Genomic DNA, 20,385 nt, shown 5'->3' with positions numbered 1-20,385 from the left:
CTCAAAGACCTTAAAAGAAGACAGGTATAAAGTGTTTGGAATTTGGGGAGGACATTTCTTCCTTTACTGTCTGGCAGAAATGGGGTGGCAGGGAGGGCTCCCAGAACTTGTGTGTCTCAAAAGCCCTCTTGATTTCAAGCCACTTAAAAGGGGAAGAAGCCTGAGCTGTCCTTGTGTGGATGGAATATTAATCTCTGATTGAAGCATGAAGAAGAAGAAGAAGAAGGGGCAGGAGGGTTACCCCATGGACAGCCAGTTCTAACTGCAAAATCTTCCTTGAGTTCTTGGAAGAGTGCAGTAGACGGGATAAGCCCTTTGGGGAATTGGACAACTCCATGTCTTGACATGCCTATGAATTCAAGTGATGAACAGCTGACGTACAAAATCAAACACAAAGCATACCAGAGAGGGGCTGCTTGAGAGTGGGAGATCTGACATCCTTGAAAGAATGGATACAGTTGTGTTCTGTTGGCCACACTCGAGAAACCCAACCAGCACACAGTGGTAGTGATGTAGGTGTAAAACTGCCCCTCTCACCTAAGTGAACAGGGAAGCCCGTGTGAATTGTAAACATTTGATTTTTCTGGAAGGTACAGTAATAAGTTGTTCCCGTCACACTTACTTTAAGGAGGAATGTGACATTCTTCCTCCTTGTCCATTCTCCTTGCAGAACATTCTTTGTTACTCTTTGGCGTTGCGGACCTCCACTGGAGGTTTAAAACCTTCATTGGTAGGTTTTTAAGCAGAGGTTGGATGGCCTTCTGCATTGCAGGGGTTGGACTAGATCAGGCATAGGCAAACTCAGCCCTCCAAATGTTTTGGGACTACAACTCCCATCATCCCTAGCTAACAGGACCGGTGGTCAGGGGTGTCTCTCAATGTTATTCGCATTGCTTCCAGTTGGATAGGAAGCATCTATAGAACACTGTATATGGAGAAAAAAACCTACCCTCTTGTCTTTCTTTCCCCTCCCTACAGGGCCTGTGTTTTAACGGGAGTGCCTTTCTTTTGTACTTCATTGCTGCCATTGTAGACGCGTGTGCCGTCACCAAGGAATTGGACAGCCACAACTACAACAGCTGGGCAGCTTCTTCAGTAAGTTAGTTTTTAAATCGTTGAATCATGAATAGTTCTCAAAATATGGAAGTGGGCGGAGGAAGTTGTTTATGCGTTCCAACAAATATTCAGGAACGAGGTATTAAATTGGTGCAGGTTGAAAGTGGGGTAACCTAGATACAGTCATACCTCGACATTCGAACGCTTCGACTTCTGAAGGTTTCGACTTCTGAAGTCGGCAACCTCCAGAAGTTTTTTCGCCGCGCGTGCGCGGTCGGCCCATGCGCAGAGGCGCGAAATCGCACTTCGCACATGTGCCAAAGCTGCGCTTCGCCATCCAAAAACCTCGACTTACGAAGACGGCCACGGAACGGATTGTCTTCATAAGTCAAGGTGCCACTGTACATAAGTATTGTTGATACCATAATAAAGAGACTGGCGCAGCATCTTCCTTATTTTTATTTATTTCTTTAAGTAACCTTTTCGTCCTCCCTTTCCACCTGTAAAAGTGCTCATGGGCAGCTTTGCGTAAATTTCACAAATTATATAATACATAAATGGTCTCTGAATTTTCAAAATAAATGAATATAGGTGGTTAAAAAAAAAAGCTCTCCGCAGGCCCATTTCACAAGTGCCTCCATGCACAAAGAAAGCTCATCAGGAGGGTGGAAGACTCTGCCTGCTCTCCCAGTGTTGCTTTGTTGTCTCGGCTCTGCATATGCAACAAAAGTTTGAAGAAGGGTGCATGTGCATTGGTTCTCTGTGTGATCAGGAATCCTATGCGTTCTGCCTTCCTGATGATACAGGTGCTCGATGCACATGCATCTATAAGTGGGTGCTGTTCTACAGAGCTTTGGTTCTGAGTGCAGGGGCCCAGGGATGTGGTTAGCAGGTGCGATCCTGTTCCCCCTTTTTATGACTATGCACAAAGGTAGCTTGTTTTGACAGTGGAATTAGACAAAGCAAGTAGGTTGTTTAAGTTTGTATTTCTCTTGATGGGTCTTACTTGTGTGTAATTATTACACTCTTGGCACACGGATGAATGGTGCGGTGCTTGGTGCCTCCATTCCGGTTAGAACAACCTTCTTACATATGACCTTGAGGTATTTCTTCCTTGATACCTTCAAGGATTACTACCAGCACTGTTCATATTCTTTGGACCCATTCAGTCACAGCAGGATTTTGGTACTGGGTTTGCAAGTCATCACGCTGGAAAGTCATGTTGAAGTGTTTGTTTTTTCATTTTGAAAAGAAAGTATGTTTCTAGTCCTCATGACTGGAAATAAATGATTGAATGTTCATGGCAAATGTGGATACTGTCAGCATAAGAAGAGAGCTTTGCTTTACACAGAACATCCAGCTTTCAAAATGGTTATCTACCGTGTTTCCCCTTTTTTAATACGTAGTCATAAAGTAAGCCAGGGCAGGATTTTTAAGCAGTTGTGAAATACAAGACACCCCCTGAAAATAAGCCATACCTTGTTGCGTTCCTTTAGAGCCTCGGAGAGGCTTGAGACCAGGTGGGAGGGGGTGCATGAATTGAGCGTGTCACCAGGCAAGCCGCGCTGGGAGCAACTTGTGCCGCGTTGCAACTGCACAGGCCGGCACGGCGGGAAAAGGAGAGCGCTATTGTGTGTGAGCCGAGCAGCACTTGGCCCGGGTGAAGCAGCGGCTGCATTGTGCAAGCGCTCGCCGAGCAGGGTAGAGTTACACGGAGGGATGCGGAGGAGGGAAGGCACTCCCCCCTTCCCCATCCCTGCCAGTTTCCATGGCCTGAGGCTGAGTGGCGGCGGGAGGCCCGTGGGTTCTTCTGCACCGCCGGGGCGACGGACGCCGGCGAGAGCACTGCTGGCTCCTTCCGCGCCGCCGGAGTGTCGTGGGCTACATGGCCCAAAGCTGAGCGGTGTTGGGAGGTCCGCGGGTCCTTTCGCGCCACCGGGATGACGGGCGGCGGGAGCACTGCTGGCCCCTTCCGCCGGATCAAGGAAGCGGCCTGCCGGGTCGGTGCCCAGCAGCGCCGCGCGGAGCACCAGATCGAGTAAGCGGCCGCGCGGAGCACCGCCTCCTCAATTCAGCACGGGGCTGCTGGGCGCTGACTCTGCAGGCCGCTTACTCGATCTGGTGCTCTGCGCGGCGCTGCTGGGCACCGACCCGGCAGGCCGCTTCCTTGATCCGGCGGAAGGGGCCAGCAGTGCTCCCGCCCCCCGTCATCCCGGCGGCGCGAATGGACCCGCGGACATACCACCACCGCTCAGCTTTGGGCCATGCAGCCCACGACACTCCGGTGGCGCGGAAGGAGCCAGCAGTGCTCTCGCTGGCGTCCATCGCCCCCGCGGTGCAGAAGGACCCACGGGCCTCCCGCCGCCACTCAGCCTCAGCACGGGGCTCAGCTTCGGGCCATGCAGCCCCCGACGCTCCGGCGGCGCGGAAGGGGCCAGCAGCGCTTCCGCCGTCGCCCTGGCAGCAGGGAAGGACCCGCGGACCTCCTGCCGCCACTCAGCTTTGGGCCATGCAGGCCAACCAGACCCAGCAGGCCGCCTCCGGGATCCGGCAGCAGCAGGAGGTGGCTTGCTGCGCGTCCCGAGCCCTGAGCCAGCAGGACCCAGTAAGGAGGTACCGTACTTACAGTAACAATAAATTTAAAAAAAGACACCCCCCGAAAATAAGCCATAGGCTTATTTTCTTGAGTGAAATAAATATAAGACGGTGTCTTATAATGTGGGAAACACGGTACTACTGATTGTTCTCTAATCTACTGAGCCACAGAAACTGCAAGTGGCTGGTTCAGACATAACTATCACTGTCTAATAAACCATGCTTTATTAGGCCAGAACTCAGCCTTATGTCTGCATGGTAATTTTTCTTCTACACTAGAATTCAAAACCTCATGGGTTTATTAAAACACACTTTTATTCACCCCTTAAGACATCCCCTACATTGTCTCCCAAGACAGACAGGTGCCAATTTTCTTGCCACATCGAAAGGGGGAAATTGTGGTTTAAGCTCTGCTTACAAACCAGGATATGAAACAAAGAGGTTTCATTAAACTGAGACCATTAAAGCAGTGAAGGATGCTGAACTACCAGCACATTTTAACCACATGTGAAGCTGAACAGAACAGGGGTGCTCAAGACAAGGTCCTGAAGGACAATAAAACAATGAGTGGTTATTTTAAAACCCTTGTATTGTACCCCATGAATGATCTGGGGATACAAATAAATCTGCTAAATGGTTTTTATTATTTTCTAACAGCTGTTTTCTTTTTTCCTCACAGTTCTTTGCATTCGTTGTGACTTCCTGCTACGGTGGAAATGCCTACTTTAGTTTTGTATCTTGGAGATCGCGGAACTTGCAATAAATGTCCTCTTTAAATTAAGGAAAAAAAACACATTTGGGTATAATGCATCATTTTTAAATTATCAATTCCTGCAGTGGTTATTCTTAATGCTCAGGCAAAGCATTTTTACTCAAGAGAATTTCAATGGCTCACATTATGGCCAAACCATAGTTGACTGTCAGGAGCATGCTGTGGAGTTGCATGCCCCTTCCTATCTCTCCCCCATGCAAGCTAATTCCATCCTCTTACTTCCTGATTTGTGGTAACCATTGTTTCCTGTGGCTTCCAAATCGTAGAATACCATAAATGAAGAAACTGATTATGGATTAGCATGAGGGATGGTGAGAAGAAAGCATGGAAGCTCATAGCATGTTCTCAATGGCCAAACTCATGGTATGGCTATGATACCTAAACTCAACCAGTGATCATGTTAGCATCTAATACTGAACCAAGATTCAGTAGTACAATGCACTCTGCCTTTCTCCTGTGTGAGCTGGAGGAGGACATCAGAAAGTTTTACTTAATTTTCTTTAAGCAAGGCTTGTAACATCTGGATTAGGGTTTATGCTATAACAGTAATTCTGGCCAATTTCAGAACAAGCAAACTTCAAACCATGGGTTAGGAAGCTGTCTTGTTTAAACTAACCATAGTTGGTATAAATTACAAACCCCAATTTTAGTGTAATGTGACAAGCTGTGTTTGAGGGGAAACTGAAGCAGAGGTTTCCGAAGTCATCCTGGCCGTGCAGGAAGAGATGAGAATATGTGAGGCCAAGGGGAGTCTATGATCCGGAAACCAAGCCTTATGAGGAACAGTTGAAGGAATTTGGCATGTTTAGCCTGGTAAAGTACCGAGAGGAGTTATGATAGCTATCTTCGAATATATAAAGGACTGTCACAGGGAAGATGTAGCAAGCTTGTTTTCTCGTGCTCTGGAGGCTAGGCCCCTAACCAATGGCTTCAATTTACAAGAAAGGAGATTACGACTAAACATCAGGAATAACTTTCTGACAGCAAGACCTGTTTTGAAAGTGGAACAGACTCCCTCAGGAGGTGGTGGACTCTCCTTCTTTGGAGGTTTTGAAGCAGAGGTTGGGTGACTTATCTGTCATTCATGAGCTAGTTGAGATTCCTGCATCATAGGGAGTTGGATTAGATAACTATTGGTATCTCTTCCAACTCTACAATTCTATTATTCTAGTGTGAACCAGAGACTAATGAGTTTGATGGTGCCTACTTCCAAGTAAATATCCATAAAGCCCTAAATGGCCTTAGCCCTGTATAGTTGAAGTCTCCACCTCCATCACCCGGCCTGAGGTCCAGCTCTGAGGGCCTTTGAGCACTTCCCTCACTGTGAGACATGAAGCTACGGGGAACCGGGCAGAGGGCCTTCTCGGTAGTGGCACCCATCCTGTGGAACGCCCTCCCATCAGACGTCAAACAAATGAACAACTATTTGACTTTTAGAAGACACCTGAAGGCATCCCTGTTCAGGGAAGTTCTTAATGGTTGATGTTTTTACTATTTTGTGTTTTTACTATTTTGTTGAGCGCCGCCCAGAGTGGATGGGACAGTCAGATGGGCAGCATATAAATAATAAAATTATTATTATTAGAAAGAAGCCTCAATTAGATGGAAAATATAAGGGATTAAGACTGGAATCCTCCTCCACCACCCCTTATGCTGGACTGGGGTACTTTGGAGGGAGGGAAGACATTTCTTTCCCCATTCTGCCGGTTCATCTCATCTCCTGCTGACTAATGCCACTCTGCCAGCACAGACCTTCCCCCTTCTGCCCATTGAAAGTGTTCCACCCACTGATTTCTCATCAGTCCTGAAGATTTCTCATCAGCTCAGAATCTTAGCCTGTGCTGGCCAGTCGTGGGTGTGATCTGGGCCCAATTTCTGCACCAAACCTATCTTCCTGTCCCCACACCAATGCCGCTGTGAGTGTGTCTCGTTTTTAGCAAGGAGCAATAGTGTCCTCTGCCTAAGAAGTATTGTGAATATTTTACATCAATTAATATGTTTCAGAAGGCAGTGCATGTATTCTGTTGTAACAAAATGTGCCTCCCTTTATTTTTTTACTTTGTAAATATAACTGTCACAGTCCCATTCTGTGTATATTGACTCAGATACGCATAGGACTGCACCTTTAGAAGGGGTGATGAGATATATATTAGAATAATGTATCATATTTTTATACACGTTAACTTTCTGTGTTTAGGAAAACTTTCCTGCTTAAATGCTACTGTACACAGTCTTGAAGATTTAGAGACCTAAATGAGATTCTCCTTGGAGCGCTAGTGTTTCTAGATTGGCCTGGAAGAAAATATTCTGCCTCTGGTTACACAATTCGGCAATTGCTTATGAGAGGGAACCACCTAATAGTGCCAAAGGCCAAAGTTAAATGTACAGCACTATTCTGAAGCTGCTACAGTGTAAACATATGACTAGAATGGAAAATCTTCAAGACTGTAGAGTGGATCCTTTTTCAAATTAATATGGGTAGGCCAATCAGCTTTCATTGATGGTAGATGGTTAGAAGCAGTAGGAACACTGTAAATTCACAGCACAATTTTATATGTGTCTACTCAGAAATAAGTCCAACTGAGTTCAATACGACTTACTCCCAAGGAAGATGTGTCTAGGATTGCAGCCTTAAAGAAATTACTTTCTAAGTAAGTGGCTCATTTTGGGTGGCTATGTGGAAGAAACAGAAAAACATCCTCTGGATGTTCACATTTTATACATTCTTATCTCAGACATAAGTTCTTTTTCATTTGATTGTTGACAAACAAGTCCTTCCTTGATTATGGATTTGTCCAGTAGCAACATCGGTGCTATGATATTACAGCAGAATCTATGCTGGGAGATGATTCGATTATTTCCTTTTTATCTTTAAATCTGCGTATTACGATTACCAAGCTATTTTATATATATATATAAAACGGCAAACCACTTCCAACCTGTGTAGTGCCGGGCTATCTCCTCCTCCTCCTTTGCACATTTTGTAAAGTATTGGATTTGTATTCCCTCGAACCATTTCAATGTACATAAAAATGAATGCTTTTTTAAAAAAAAATTAATTGTTGCAGTGTTCTTTATTTCACTTACTAATTCAAAAATTATGGAATGTCAATCCAAGGAGCATTATACAGTGGTACCTCACAAGATGAATGCCTTGCGCAACGAAAAACTTGCAAGACAAAAGCGTTTTGCAAGACGAAGTTTTTCGGCGTTTTTTTGTTTTTTTGCCGCAGCAGACCACGCTTTGTAAGACGAAATCATCGCAAGACAAAGCGACTCGCGGAACGAATTACTTTCGTCTTGCGAGACACCACTGTATATACCTTGATCTTTGACTTGGTGAGCAGGCCTTCTTCCTGTCAAAGGTCTCATTTCTTCAGGACCAATCTGTCAAGGACCAGCATGCTGGGCAAGTCTGAGAGCCCCAAACAAGGCAGAGCCACCCCTTCTCCTCTCTTTTGCTGTGAGACATGGGGTCACCAACCTTTTTGGGTCTCTGGGCACACTTGCAAATGAGTGATCCTGTTATCTGCAGTAGAATTGTAGAGTTGGAAGCGACCCCAAGAGCCACCCCCTGCAGTGCACACACACTACAACCAAGCATGCACCACAACATATTACGTTAACTATAGCAGAAACCTTTCATGCCTAATTTCAGCAGGTGCCATGGACTGTAGGGGTATCAGGGAAGGCCTCTTACAGCTGCACGTACATTGGCAGTGCTCCACTTTGGTCACTTGTTACAGTAGGCTCTGGTGGGTTGAGTGGAAGAGACCAATAGAGGATCCAATGGTCAAGGCAGTGATTTCTACACGTGCTATAGAAGGGAGGGAGGGGCAGATGGGGCTCGTCAGCCTGGGAAGGTTGCCCTTCTAGAAGGGAAAGATGATGCCTTGCCATTATGCTCATTTGTGTGTGTTTTTCAAATAATATTTATTCATTTTATAAAAATACAAGATACAAAAATACACAAAAGAGAACATAAAACACAAAAATACAAAAAGAAAAAGAAGAAATTCATATTTATAATTCTTATATTTTAACGTTTATGACTTCCTTGTGCCCCCCCTCACTGTGATTCCTTGTAAATCATCTTTAGTATAAATTTCTTCCAATCTTCTTCCACTGACTCTTCTCCCTGATCATGCAGTTTCCTGGTCAGCTCAGCCAATTCCATAAATTCAATCATCTTCATTTGCCATTCGTCCACTGTTCGTACATTTTTCATCTTCCAATTCTTAGCTATCAATTTTCTTGCTGCTGTTGTGGCATACAGAAAAAACGTAATGTCTTTTTTAGGGATTTCCTCTTTGACTATACCCAATAAAAAAGGCTCCTGGTTTTTTTTTTAATAAAGGTGTTTTTCAACACTTTTTTCATTTCATTATAAATCTTTTCCCAGAAGTCTTTTACTTTGGGGCCAATCCACCACATATGGTAAAAGGTTCCTTCCACATTCTTACATTTCTAGCATGCCATTATACTCATTCGTGAGAAAGAGGCTTCAGGAGTAAACCCTAAGGAAAAATCCATACCCTCTGCCTCGCGTGATACCTTTGGGGGAAGAAAAGGCAAATCCTTTCCTCCATTTCAGCAGGGGTTTCAATCACCCCTCCTGGACAGGAGAACCAAGTCGTCTTCTGGATGGGTGGTGGAGGAAGCTGATTGATGGACCTAATAAGGACCTGGCCCATGAAGCCAAAATACTTCTCCTCTCCTGATTTAAAGGGGGGAAATGGTATATTGGTCTGGTGGGCTAATGCTCTTTCTCAGTCTGGTCTCTGGGGTCGCTGTGATATGATAATGCTCCCACCCACCCACCCCCATACATTTGAATGAGAGATAAATGAACCTTCGTTGTGGTCCCTTGGAATGTTACTGTGAAGGTAAGATTTCTGTGGAGACCATGTGCACTATCTCTGTTTATATAATACACCCCTGCACACTGAAAGGCACCCCAGAAATTAGACAAACTCCACCACGAAGAGAGGAAGAAATGCATAGTAAGGTCCTTTATTCACACTAGCAGGGAGAAGTATTACGTATTCCTCCTGTGTATTTGGGATGAAGCTGAAATTTCTGCTGATCTCAGCAAGCCCCTTTGAACTTTGACAGGTGGGCACTGTTCCAACCTGTTATAACTGGCCCACAGGGTATGGGCAAAATAAGGATAGAAGTTCAATTCCTGATATATAAGGCTATGGCTGCAAAGATCTCTGCCTGAAATCCTGGAGAGGCACTGCTCATCATTGTTGTCAGAGGGTGGCCAAGATCATCAAAGGTCTGGAAACTAAGCCTTTTGAGGAACGGTTGAAGGAACTGGGTATGTTTAGCCTGGAAAAGATGAGACTTGAGAGGAGATACGATAGCCATCTTCAAATATCTAAAGGGCTGCCACATGGAGGGTGGAGCAAGCTTGTTTTCTCCTGTTCGGGAGGCTAGGACCATAACCAATAGATACAAGCTAGAAAAAAGGAGATTCCAAGTAAGCATCAGGAAAAACTTTCCAACAGTAAAGAGCTGTTGGACAGTGGAACAGACTCCCTCAGGAGGTGGTAGACCAGGCACCCCCAAACTTCGGCCCTCCAAATGTTTTGGACTACAATCCCCATCATCCCTGACCACTGGTCTTGTTAACTAGGGATCATGGGAGCTGTAGGCCAAAACATCTGGAAGGCCGCAGTTTGGGGATGCCTGTGGTAGACTCTTCCTTCCTCAGAGCAGAGGTTGGATGGCCATCTGTTACGTATGTTCTAGTTGAGATTCCTGCATTGGAGGGGGTTGGACTAGATGACCCTTGGGGTGTCCCTTCCAACTCTACAATTCTGGTTCTATAGGAGTACCAAGCCACAATGTTCTGACTAGCTTTAGGGCAGTGCCTGTTTCCTAATGGCGTGTTGAGCCCATCTAAGTAGGCTGTGACAGCAAACTCCTTAAATTAATTGTGTGGTAAGTATTCGTTGATGAAAGCTTATGCCATAATAAAATTCGCTGGTTTTGTAAGGTGCTGCAAGGCTCCCTGCTGATTTTGCTGTAACAGACTAACATGGCTCTCCCTCTGTAGAAATGATAAAGGGAAGTTGACATTCCCAAACTGTTTCCTACATTATTACTCACCTCAATTATATTCCTTGTTGGGGAAAGTTGGCGATAATGAGTAAAAACTTCAATTGAAACAATTGAGCGGTCTTAAAAAACACACACATAGTGCCTTATAAAAGGAGAAGTTGACTAAAAGGCTCAACTTGCCATTATTTTTGCACAAGCAGCAGGAGATAAATAGGGAAGGGTTTTTATTTTTTTCCACCAGAACCTCCTGTTAGCATATTTTGTTCACAATCTAGTTTTATTTGCTGCCTATTAAGATCTAATTAAAACAAAAAAACAGTCCAGAGCTTAACCTTTGGAGAAGAAGTTGGTAGCACAGAATGGAAAATCCATCACTTGCACCTCCATGTAATTAACCACCTACTTTTATTAAGCAGAAGAGTGAACCCTGAGAGACCTTTCGGAAAGGAAGTTGCAAAGCTAAAAGCTAAAGTCTTTTGGATATTAGGGGGGGGGAAGGAGGGGAGAGAGAGACACCGCCATTGTTTTTAAAGCTTCTAGAAATGAACAGCCCAGCAGTCTTGTGACACCTCGACGACTGAAATACCGGTATGTATTGTGGTGGACTTAAGTTTTCTAGGAAGAGTTTCCCTCAGTAACAAAACAGGAGAGTCGGTCCCGCCGCCTCAGGCAGGATAGGCAAACAAAAGCGTTCGCGAGAGAGACCTCGGCCGTGTGAACTCTCGCACCGTGTAAACTCAAGTTTTAAGAGTTCTTGTTCTTTAACAAGGGTGGGGGTTCCCTCCTCGTTCCTGCTTTCCCCTCCTCGTCCCATGCAACCGAGCCCCGCTGTCTCCCGACTGAAGCTCTGGCTTGCTTGACACCCCCACCGTCGTCCCTTTTAGGAAACTGCTTCTGCTTGAGGCGGTCGCCGCTGAGGCCCACCTTCCCTCTTCAGGATGCGCGCCACAGATTTCCACCAGGCCGCCTGGTGGAAGAGACTCAGGGGCGCCGGGGCCGTGCTCGTCCTCTCCGCCCCGCTCCAGCTGTGCAAAGAGACGCTGCAGCCAGCCAGCCAGCCAGCCAACCCCGCCCTGTCCCGCCTCCGGAGCCCCATAGCTGTCCTAGCAGGAGGAAGAAGACGAGCGCGCGAGGGAAGGGCCGGCCGCGCCGTCTCCTCGCCCGCCAAGATGTCTCGCGGGCTGCAGGTCGTCCGCACCGACGCCAGCAGCGGCGGCGGCGGCGCGTCGACATCCTCGGCGGCGCCTTCGGCCTCGGGGCCGGACTCCGGGCTGCTGGACAGAGGCTACGCGGGCTCTTGCTCCGCCTTGCTCAAAGTGGCCCAGATGGTAAGGGGGCGAGGCGGGAGGTCCAGGGATTCTGGGGGTCCGAGTTCCTTCTCGAAAGTTTCCGCGCCTGGCTTGTTTTGCTGAGCGCCTTTTTTTCCCTTTCAAGAAAGTACGACGTGGCCTAAATCTGGCGCCGCTCGCTCGCTCCAATGAGAGGCGGAGGGTTTGCTGCACGTGTTGCTCCCGCCAGCGCGTCTCTCTCTGCAAGAATAGCGGGCGCCACATTGCGCCGTCGAGCGCGCGAAGGAGAAGCGCGGCTCTTCGCGCTGTTATCGCTCCACTCTGCCTTTGGTCAACCCTGTTTGGCGGGGAGGGAAAGCTGAGCTGGCTGCTTGTTTCAAAGTTGATGGCCTAGCAACTGTGACTTACTATATTTACGCAGAGGCGTACCTAGGCTCCCTAGTGCGTCCGTGGCGAGGAGCTGTATCTGCGCCTCCGAAGGCGGGAGAGACCATGGACCAGAAACTCAGAAAAAGTTTGCTTTCCGTCGTCTTTCGCGCTCCGCCAGCGACTTCCTCCGCGGCCATGAGGTCGGGTCTGCTCTGCTCAGCCTTTCCGACGGCCCAGCTGTCTGTCTGCCTTCCTCCCTCCACTTACTGCTTTTCCTTCAGCCTCCTTCCTTCCTTACCGTTTTCCTCGTCTTTCAACTCTCGCCTTCTCTCTGCATCTCACACTTCTAATAGCACCGCTTAGATGCCCTGGAAGAACCACAAAGGACAGAGACCTACAAGCTTGCCGCGACTGTTTGATAAATTACTGTAAGTACTTTGGGGCACAGGTAGGGGAGCTACACTTGTTAGGGTTTTCCCCAGAAACAGCCTCCTCGTGAAAGAAGGACACATTTGGATCCAGTCCTTTCCCTTTGTTTTGTGTTTGTTGTGCATGGTTCTCTTCTAGAGCTGAAGAAAAAATAATAAGGGGAAGCTTTACATCTGCATATGAATTGAAAACATGTCAATTTAAGATTTCTTTAGGACATGACAGAATTAAAGCTCAAGATTGTTAAACCCCTTGCCTTTTTTAGCTTGGAGGCTAGCTCTGGAAAGACTGAATTAAAAATCATCACTTGCTAGAAAGAGAAACATTTTTGCTGTAATCTTTTCCCCATGTGAGGGCTCTCTCGATTTCAGCTGCAGCTGAATTTCCTCCGAGGTTTCAAAATGTAAAACAAATTCAGTATGGCTTTATTGTTTGCTTGTTTTTTTTAAAAAAGGAGGGCTCTATAAATATTGAAAGATTTGCTGTGATTTGAGTGGTATTGTAAAGAACTAGTAATAGAAGATTCAGCTGAGTGAAAACAGGAAGGCACAAAAATGTGTTTCCTGTTCAAAGAAGACACTGGGAATTGAGGTGTTTTACTGTCAACTACTTTCTCTAACCTTGAAAAAGAACAACAAAGCTAGAGAAAGCATTGCACATGGTGACCCCGACACCTGGAGATTTAAAAAGGGAATTCTGCTCAAATGCGTTATGGCTTATTTTATCAAATTTATTATCTTGCACTTGTTGCATTGCTCAGTGGGGACTGGAATCCATCTTTCACTAGAGAAGGTGCATGAGTTTTCCAGGATCTCTTCCCTATCCCTTTCATTATTATTTTTTTGAGGATTTCTCAAGTGGAATTGCATTACCCCCCCCCCCCAAACATAGAGAGAGGGGATTAAATATGGTCTCTTAACTTTTCTCTAGAAGGAGGACTTTTTTTTTTACAGATCATTATTTCAAAAATGCATATTGATTAAGAACTAGTGGACTGGTGTGTACTGGAAGATCAAGGTTCTGTATGCACCTCAGTGAATACAGCTGCATTTGCTGGGGTTTCCTTTTTTGCATGAAGAGCTACCCTTCATGGAAGTGAAGGTTCTGAAATCTCCATCTGTGCAGTGGAATCATTTCATTTCATTTCATTTCATTTTTTCATTTATTTATTATTACGGTCGAGGACCAGCTCTGCAGTGGAATCGTTTATCTCCACGAGGGGTTGTTGAATTGGTGTGAAAGAGCAGTTCAATTCAGGCATTATATGGATGAGTTAGTAGACTATGTGGATGGGGGGGAAAGTGCCACTTCTGTTCCACCTGTCCCTATCAGCTTGTATGAATTGGAGGACAACCGTCTGCAGTGAGGAACCTCTGGTACTTAATGGAAGCTTCCTATGGCAGTGTAGAGCAAGCATCCCCAAACTGTGGCACTCCAGATGTTTTGGCCTACAACTCCCATGATCCCTAGCTAACAGGACCAGTGGTCAGAGATGATGGGAATTGTAGTCCAAAACATCTGGAGGGCTGGTGTAGAGCCTGGATTTCTCCAGTATTCTGCATCTTGTGGGGAATCTATAGGAGCACAATGCCTTCACTCTGCCTTCTAACTCTTGTACAGTGATGGAGGCAGAGGTATCATGCTCGTCCCTGTTTGCATATTCTATGTAATGTTGGGTTGTATAATGCAAGGTAAAGGGTAAAGGGACCCCTGACCATTAGGTCCAGTCTTGACCGACTCTGGGGTTGCGGCGCTCATCTCGCATTATTGGCCGAGGGTGCCGGCGTACAGCTTCCAGGTCATGTGGCCAGCATGACTAAGCCGCTTCTGGCGAACCAGAGCAGTGCACGGAAACGACGTTTACCTTCCCGCTGCAGCAGTACCTATTTATCTACTTTGATGTACTTTCTAACTGCTAGGTTGGCAGGAGCTGGGACCAAGCAACGGGAGCTCATCCCGTCGCAGGGATTCGAACCGCCGACCTAAATCAGAAGCACATTCATTGGTTGTAGAGTTTGCTAACCTTCCCAGTATCTAATGCAAATGCCTTCCCCAGCACCTATGGGGTCCTGTCCTCCCCCACCTGCCAAGCTGAGATTAGTTTTGAAAGACATAGTTTTTTGTAGCTGTTAAATGGAATTTCTGGCAGGGGAAGAATTACCGGTAAGTGTATTTGTGTGTTGCATCTGTGTTCTGATTATGTACATGGTGCCCAGAACAGTTTCTCTGGTTTGCAAATGTACTCACAGGCCCAGAAAGATTGGCAGACTCTGAAGTGTGTAAATAAGGCTGGACATCTCTAAATGTGGAGGATCTTGGAATTTTGAAGCTTAAGGATTCTTATGTGTACTTCCTTAAGTACTGAAGGTCGTGGGTTTTTGAATATAATTTGCTGGGTAGCACAAGAGGAGGGGAAGGTGCTACTGAGTTCTGGTCAACATTGCAGGCTTCTTATAGGCATCTAGTTGGCTCTTGTGGGGAGAGGATACTGGACTACATGCGGTGTTTTTCATATTTAAAAACAGCTGTAAATTATTCTTAAATGCAAGGTTTTCCTCATTTAGTCTAGAATGAAACATAGTGTTAGCATACAGCCATTGTGTTCGGGATCTCTGTTTGCAAAACAGTAGTAACTGTTGCCAGTCCTTCTTGGCAGTTTGAACCCAACAAACATTTACTCGTGACTTCAAACTTGAGTTGCATGCTGTAAGTTTGTTTAGGATTGTACCCCAGTGATATTCCCTCCCCCAATATATTTTTGTAATCTAAACTTTTAAGTTTTATTATTGTTGCTTTAGTTGGAATTGTTTTCCTCTGTTTGACTCTTCAAAAAGTGGTTTTTCTTTTCTTTTTTTCATTATGAGCATTTTATTGTGAGTTGGAACCTGGAAGTTTGTTTCTTTTGCATTCCAATTCACTCACCCTCTTTCATCTCTTGCCTTTCAGCTATTGCTCCTGATCGGATTTATCTGCATCATTGCTTCTCCGGTGGCCAGTCACAGTGCATATACCTACTTCAAAATTGTCTCCATGTTTGACTTAGTTATGATCTTCATTTTCTACATCGTCTATATCTTCAGAATTTACCGGATGCTGACTTGCATCAACTGGCCACTTGCAGTAAGTTCCTGCTCATAGTTAAAACAGCTTTTGTTTTTAATTTCAGGGGGGGGGGAGCTACAAGTTGCTTTTATTAAATTGACCCATGGCACTTGTAAAGACAAACAAAAGCTTCCCCTGTCCCCACAAAAAAAAGTTAGTAAGACAGTGGGGCCAAAAAGCCATAAAATGTGATGGTGAGATCTAGGTAAAGTCCAAACGTAAAGAGAATTAAATCGTAAGTGATCTGTTCCCAGTCATCAATTTTCACAGTAAGAAAATTTACATTATCAGAACATGAAGAGGAACCTCAGGTTTCCCCCCAGCACACTTTCAGGCCCTTTTGAAACGGCAGGATTCCCGTGATTCCCAGCTGTCCTAAAATGTGATGAGCTCTGCAATCTGCATTTGCAACAAGCAAGTTAGAAGGGGATGCATGTGTGTCGGCTGTGCTGCTCATCTGCCACGATATTTCAGTTTGTGCAGATGGTCAAAGACTATACTGTAGAGTACATGCATGACGATGGCATTTCCCCCCCTCCTGATTTGACCCAACCTTCTCTGCTGCTATTGCTGCATACAGCACCCACTGGAGAGATGAGTCTGCTCTGTCTCTCTCACTTCCTATTCAGGGGCAAGAGTCAACCACTGCAGGCCCTCTGGAGGTAGCTGCGCAAACTCTGTGTTAGTACCCAAGAGAATAAAAACATCTCATGCAGTTCGGGTCTTTCTGGGAAAGAAAGAAAGAGGTGTATTGGTGACATTTTATCACTTTCCTATTGTAAAGTCCCAGTTTCAGAAATATCACATACAGTGGTGCCTCGCTTAACGGATGCCCTGCTTAACTAAATTTCCGCTTAACGAAAGGATTTTTCAAGCGGAGGTTGCCTCGCTAGACGAATTCGTTTTATGAAAAATTCGTCTAGCGAATCGCGGTTTCCCATAGGAATGCCTTGAAATTCAATTAATGCGTTCCTATGGGCAAAAAAAAAATTCGAAATTTTTTCAATGCATTCCTATGGGATTCGCTAGACGAATTTTTCGTTATAAGAAAATACCTGTGGAACGAATTAAATTCGTCTAGCGAGGCACCACTGTAGTTAAAACCTCCTGGGACCACCACTATACCACTTTGGAAATGCTTGCCAGTTTTGAAATGCTTCCTCTTTGCAGGTCAAAAAGCAGCATGGGTGTGTGGAGACTAGACCCACCTCTGTGATGTGCTAACTTTCCGCAGTAGCCTTCAGACATGTGATTCTGTAATCTGCTTTTTAGTGGCTGCCATCCTTTGAGAGCTGCCTCTTAACATAGGGCATTTCTAGCCCTGGTGTCGAAACATTCGGAAATGTAGCTGCAGCATCTCTGTTAAAGGCTTTAAAATCAGGTGTACGTATTATTACAGTTTTATATGCCACTTTTCCTCGCAGGAGCTCAAAGTGGCATTGTTACAAGGTGGGGGATGTGTTTGAATCCACATGCAAGTGTATTCCTATGCACAGCCCCGATATTCAGCTGAGAGTTAGAACATGGATCTGTTGTGAATATATTTAACCTTATGCCCCAAGAAGCTCACACCAGAGGAATAAAGAAAAGTTGGTTCATTTCTTGAAATGGAAGTGATAGCGGATATGAATGCTGCTTCAGAAAGCAAAGTTGCAAATATAAACAGGCAGCAAATCATGCTGCATACGCCATGGTTTAAAGACCAAAAAGGATCCCCGTCTGTTCCAAAGCCTGAAGAGAGAATGACAATTTGGCCACAGATGCACACTAAAAGTGAAGAAGGGAAGCAAGCAGAACCCTCAGAGATCAATAGGGCTTTGCCTTTCTGTTTGGGAGTTACGCTCTCCTCATCAATAACATGCACCAGCAAGTCTACAGCATCTCTCTTACCCAGGGGGGTCAGCAAACTTTTCCAGCAGAGGGCCAGTCCACTGTCCCTCAGACCTTGTGGTGGGGCCGGACTAATTCCCACACTCATTCCTGGACCGTCCACGGGCCGGATTTAGAAGGCAATTGGGCCAGATCCTGCCCCCAGGCCTTAGTTTGCCTACCCATGTTCTTACCCATTGTGCAATCTTGAAAAGAACTTGTTTGTTTGTTTGTTTGTTTGTTTGTTTGTTTGTTTTGGCAGGGAGTGGGAAGAGCAAGGGATAGTAACCTTATCTGTTTCAGCAGAACATTGTCTTTCCTTCAGGAAATGTGATTTGGGTCAGAGACGGCAGTCCCATGTTTCCTTTTTCACATGTGATTTAAAGCAAAATAATCTCATTGGCTGGCAGTGTTGTGCCACATTGACATGCTCCTTTTATTGTGTTGTCTAACTGTTCTGTGCTTGTTTCTTTTCAGGAGTTTCTTCATTACCTAATAGGCACCACCCTTCTTCTCATTGGATCTGTGGTGGTGGTAGCAAGGAGCTCTGGGTCAGCAAGTCTTACAGCTGGAGCGGTGAGGCTACTTTTATTTTATTTTATTTTTACTATCGACAAGGAATTGCTTTTACATTGTTACTGCTGGGATCTGATTTTAGTGCAGATTCCAAGTTTTTTCTGCATAATTACTCTTTGTATGCATGTAAGGTAGAGCTGCATGTAAAGTAGAGCTGCAGTCTATACCACAAGTCAGGATCTGTCCCTTGTTTGTGCTCTGTATCCTGGTTGGGTTGAGTATTGGAGGTACTTTGACAAAACCTTGTACACATACAGTGGCACCTCAGAAGTCAAACGGAATCCGTTCCGGAATTCTGTTCAACTTCCAAAACGTTCGGAAACCAAGGTGCTTTCTCCCCCCCCCCGGAAAAAAAAATCGGAACCCGTGGAACCCGCATCAGACATTTGGGTTCCAAAGAACATCCGCAAACCAGAACATTCACTTCCGGGTTTGCTGCGTTCGGGAGCCAAAATGTTCGACTCGCAAGGCATTCGACTTCCAACGTACGACTGTACAAAGCTACAATATTTTTGTACCGTCGGCCAATGCAAGTCTTGAAGTCTGCCTTATCCTATTTTACCTGTTCTCATCCATTACTGGCTCTTCTTATTACTTCACTTTTTTACTAGCGGTGTGCGGCAACCACAAGATTTGCCCTGTATCTGTATCGTTTGGAAGCAGCCCGATCTGTTTTGTATCCGCTCTGTGCCGTTACAATTTTGTTATTCACATGCAAATCAGAACTGTTAAATTTGAAGCTCAGTTTCAGTCCCATTGACTTCAATGGGAAATCTAAAAATGGCTATCTCCCCCCCTCATTTTCACTAAAGTGGATGAAATGTGCAGACAAAGGAGCTCCTCCAGTGGATTGAGCCTGCCACATTAACAAAAAGGGGGGGGATTGTTAACGAAGCCTCTAACTTTATTTTAACTCTAACTGCCCAGACACTGAGGTCACTGAGGTCCAGTGCTGAGGGCCTTCTGGCGGTTCCCTCGCTGCGAGAAGCCAAGTTACAGGGAACCAGGCAGTGGGCCTTCTTGGTAGTGGCGCCCGCCCTGTGGAACGCCCTCTCACCAGATATCAAAGAGAAAAACAACTACAAGACTTTTAGAAGACATCTGAAGGCAGCCCTGTTTAGGGAAGCTTTTAATGTTTAATAGATTATTGTATTTTAATATCCTTCTGGAAGCCGCCCAGAGTGGCTGGGGAAACCCAGCCAGATGGGCGGGGTATAAATAATAAATTATTATTATTATTATTATTATTATTATTATTATTATTATTATCTGCCAAAATTGGTTGCAAGTTGCAGGTATGGCCACTCCTTCTGGGGTCTCCCTAATTTCAGACTACTAGGTTCAGGGGCTGTCATGCTAGGCCCTTTTACCTTCCATTATTTAAGTCATAGTCATATTATATTTTCCCTTCCCACACTTCCTGGAAGTACCCCCCTCCCCCGGAAAAAAAAAAGAACTAGGATTTGTAATTGTTAGGAGGAGCAACTAGGAAAGAAGCAGGTCACCTCAGCAGTCTAATTCTGCTGCTTACATCTTGCTATCACAGTCGAAACTCAGAGACATACAGCTCAGAAGTTTACTGCAACATCCCTTCTCTAAATCACTGTGACTGGAGTACACTGGGAAAACAAATTGACCGTGATTAAAAGCTAGGCTCGTCCATCAAAACTAAAGATGGACTTCTCCTAGAAGTCAATGGAATCAAATGGCTTGGCTCCTGAACAAATCGGCTCCCAAGTGTTCTGGTTTACAAACGTTTTTCAGAAGCCGAACGTCTGACACAGCTTTTGATTGAGTGCAGGAAGCTCCTGTAGCCAATCAGAAGCCACGGCTTGGTTTTTGAACAGTTCCGGGAGTCAAATGGACTCCCGGAATGGATTAAGTTCAACAACCAAGGTACCACTGTACTAGACATTTCTATGCAATAACAAGGGCTGTGTAAGCTTTGCCCATTTTAAATTATAATTAGGTTCTCTACAACTCTGCCTCTCCAGCCAGATTCCATGGCTACATCATGGGGTCATGCAGATTTCAGAGTTTCTGGGTTGTAGCTGCTAATGGCCACTCTTTGGGCTGCATAATAAGCTGGCAACATGGAGTATGTTAGTCCAGCAGTGTTCATGAAACAGCATGTTGAAGCCTAATTTATCCTGAGTAGGATCTGTCAATTGGATGCATGCAGGTGAACAGAATCCTTAGTGGATAAATCTTAAATGTGGGTATATTGGATTCTCTATACTAGAAGGTTTAGTTATCACA

General features: G+C 45.4%; 2 protein-coding genes across 3 annotated transcripts in view; both read left to right on the top strand.

Moving 5' to 3' along the window:
• CMTM8 (CKLF like MARVEL transmembrane domain containing 8) overlaps positions 1-4,442 on the top strand; it is a 34,035-nt gene extending 29,593 nt beyond the window's left edge. The window contains exons 3-4 of the mRNA XM_035129927.3: positions 979-1,095; positions 4,331-4,442. Of these exons, the coding sequence (XP_034985818.1) occupies positions 979-1,095; positions 4,331-4,414 (201 nt within the window). The 3' untranslated portion in view covers positions 4,415-4,442. The remainder of the gene's footprint in view (positions 1-978; positions 1,096-4,330) is intronic.
• Positions 4,443-11,102: 6,660 nt separating this feature from the next.
• Positions 11,103-20,385, top strand: part of CMTM7 (CKLF like MARVEL transmembrane domain containing 7) — a 16,335-nt gene continuing 7,052 nt past the window's right edge. The window contains exons 1-3 of one of the 2 annotated variants that reach the window (XM_088653880.1): positions 11,103-11,820; positions 15,526-15,699; positions 18,028-18,126. In XM_088653880.1, coding sequence (XP_088510006.1) covers positions 11,431-11,820; positions 15,526-15,699; positions 18,028-18,126 — 663 coding nt within the window. In that variant the 5' untranslated portion in view covers positions 11,103-11,430. The remainder of the gene's footprint in view (positions 11,821-15,525; positions 15,700-18,027; positions 18,127-20,385) is intronic. The other variant, XM_088653879.1, reaches the window with a different exon arrangement.

The sequence above is a fragment of the Zootoca vivipara genome, chromosome 11 (assembly GCF_965207765.1).
Source record: "Zootoca vivipara chromosome 11, rZooViv2.hap1.1, whole genome shotgun sequence".
Lineage (NCBI taxonomy): Eukaryota > Metazoa > Chordata > Lepidosauria > Squamata > Lacertidae > Zootoca > Zootoca vivipara.
This window is presented reverse-complemented; position numbering and strand designations above follow the sequence as displayed.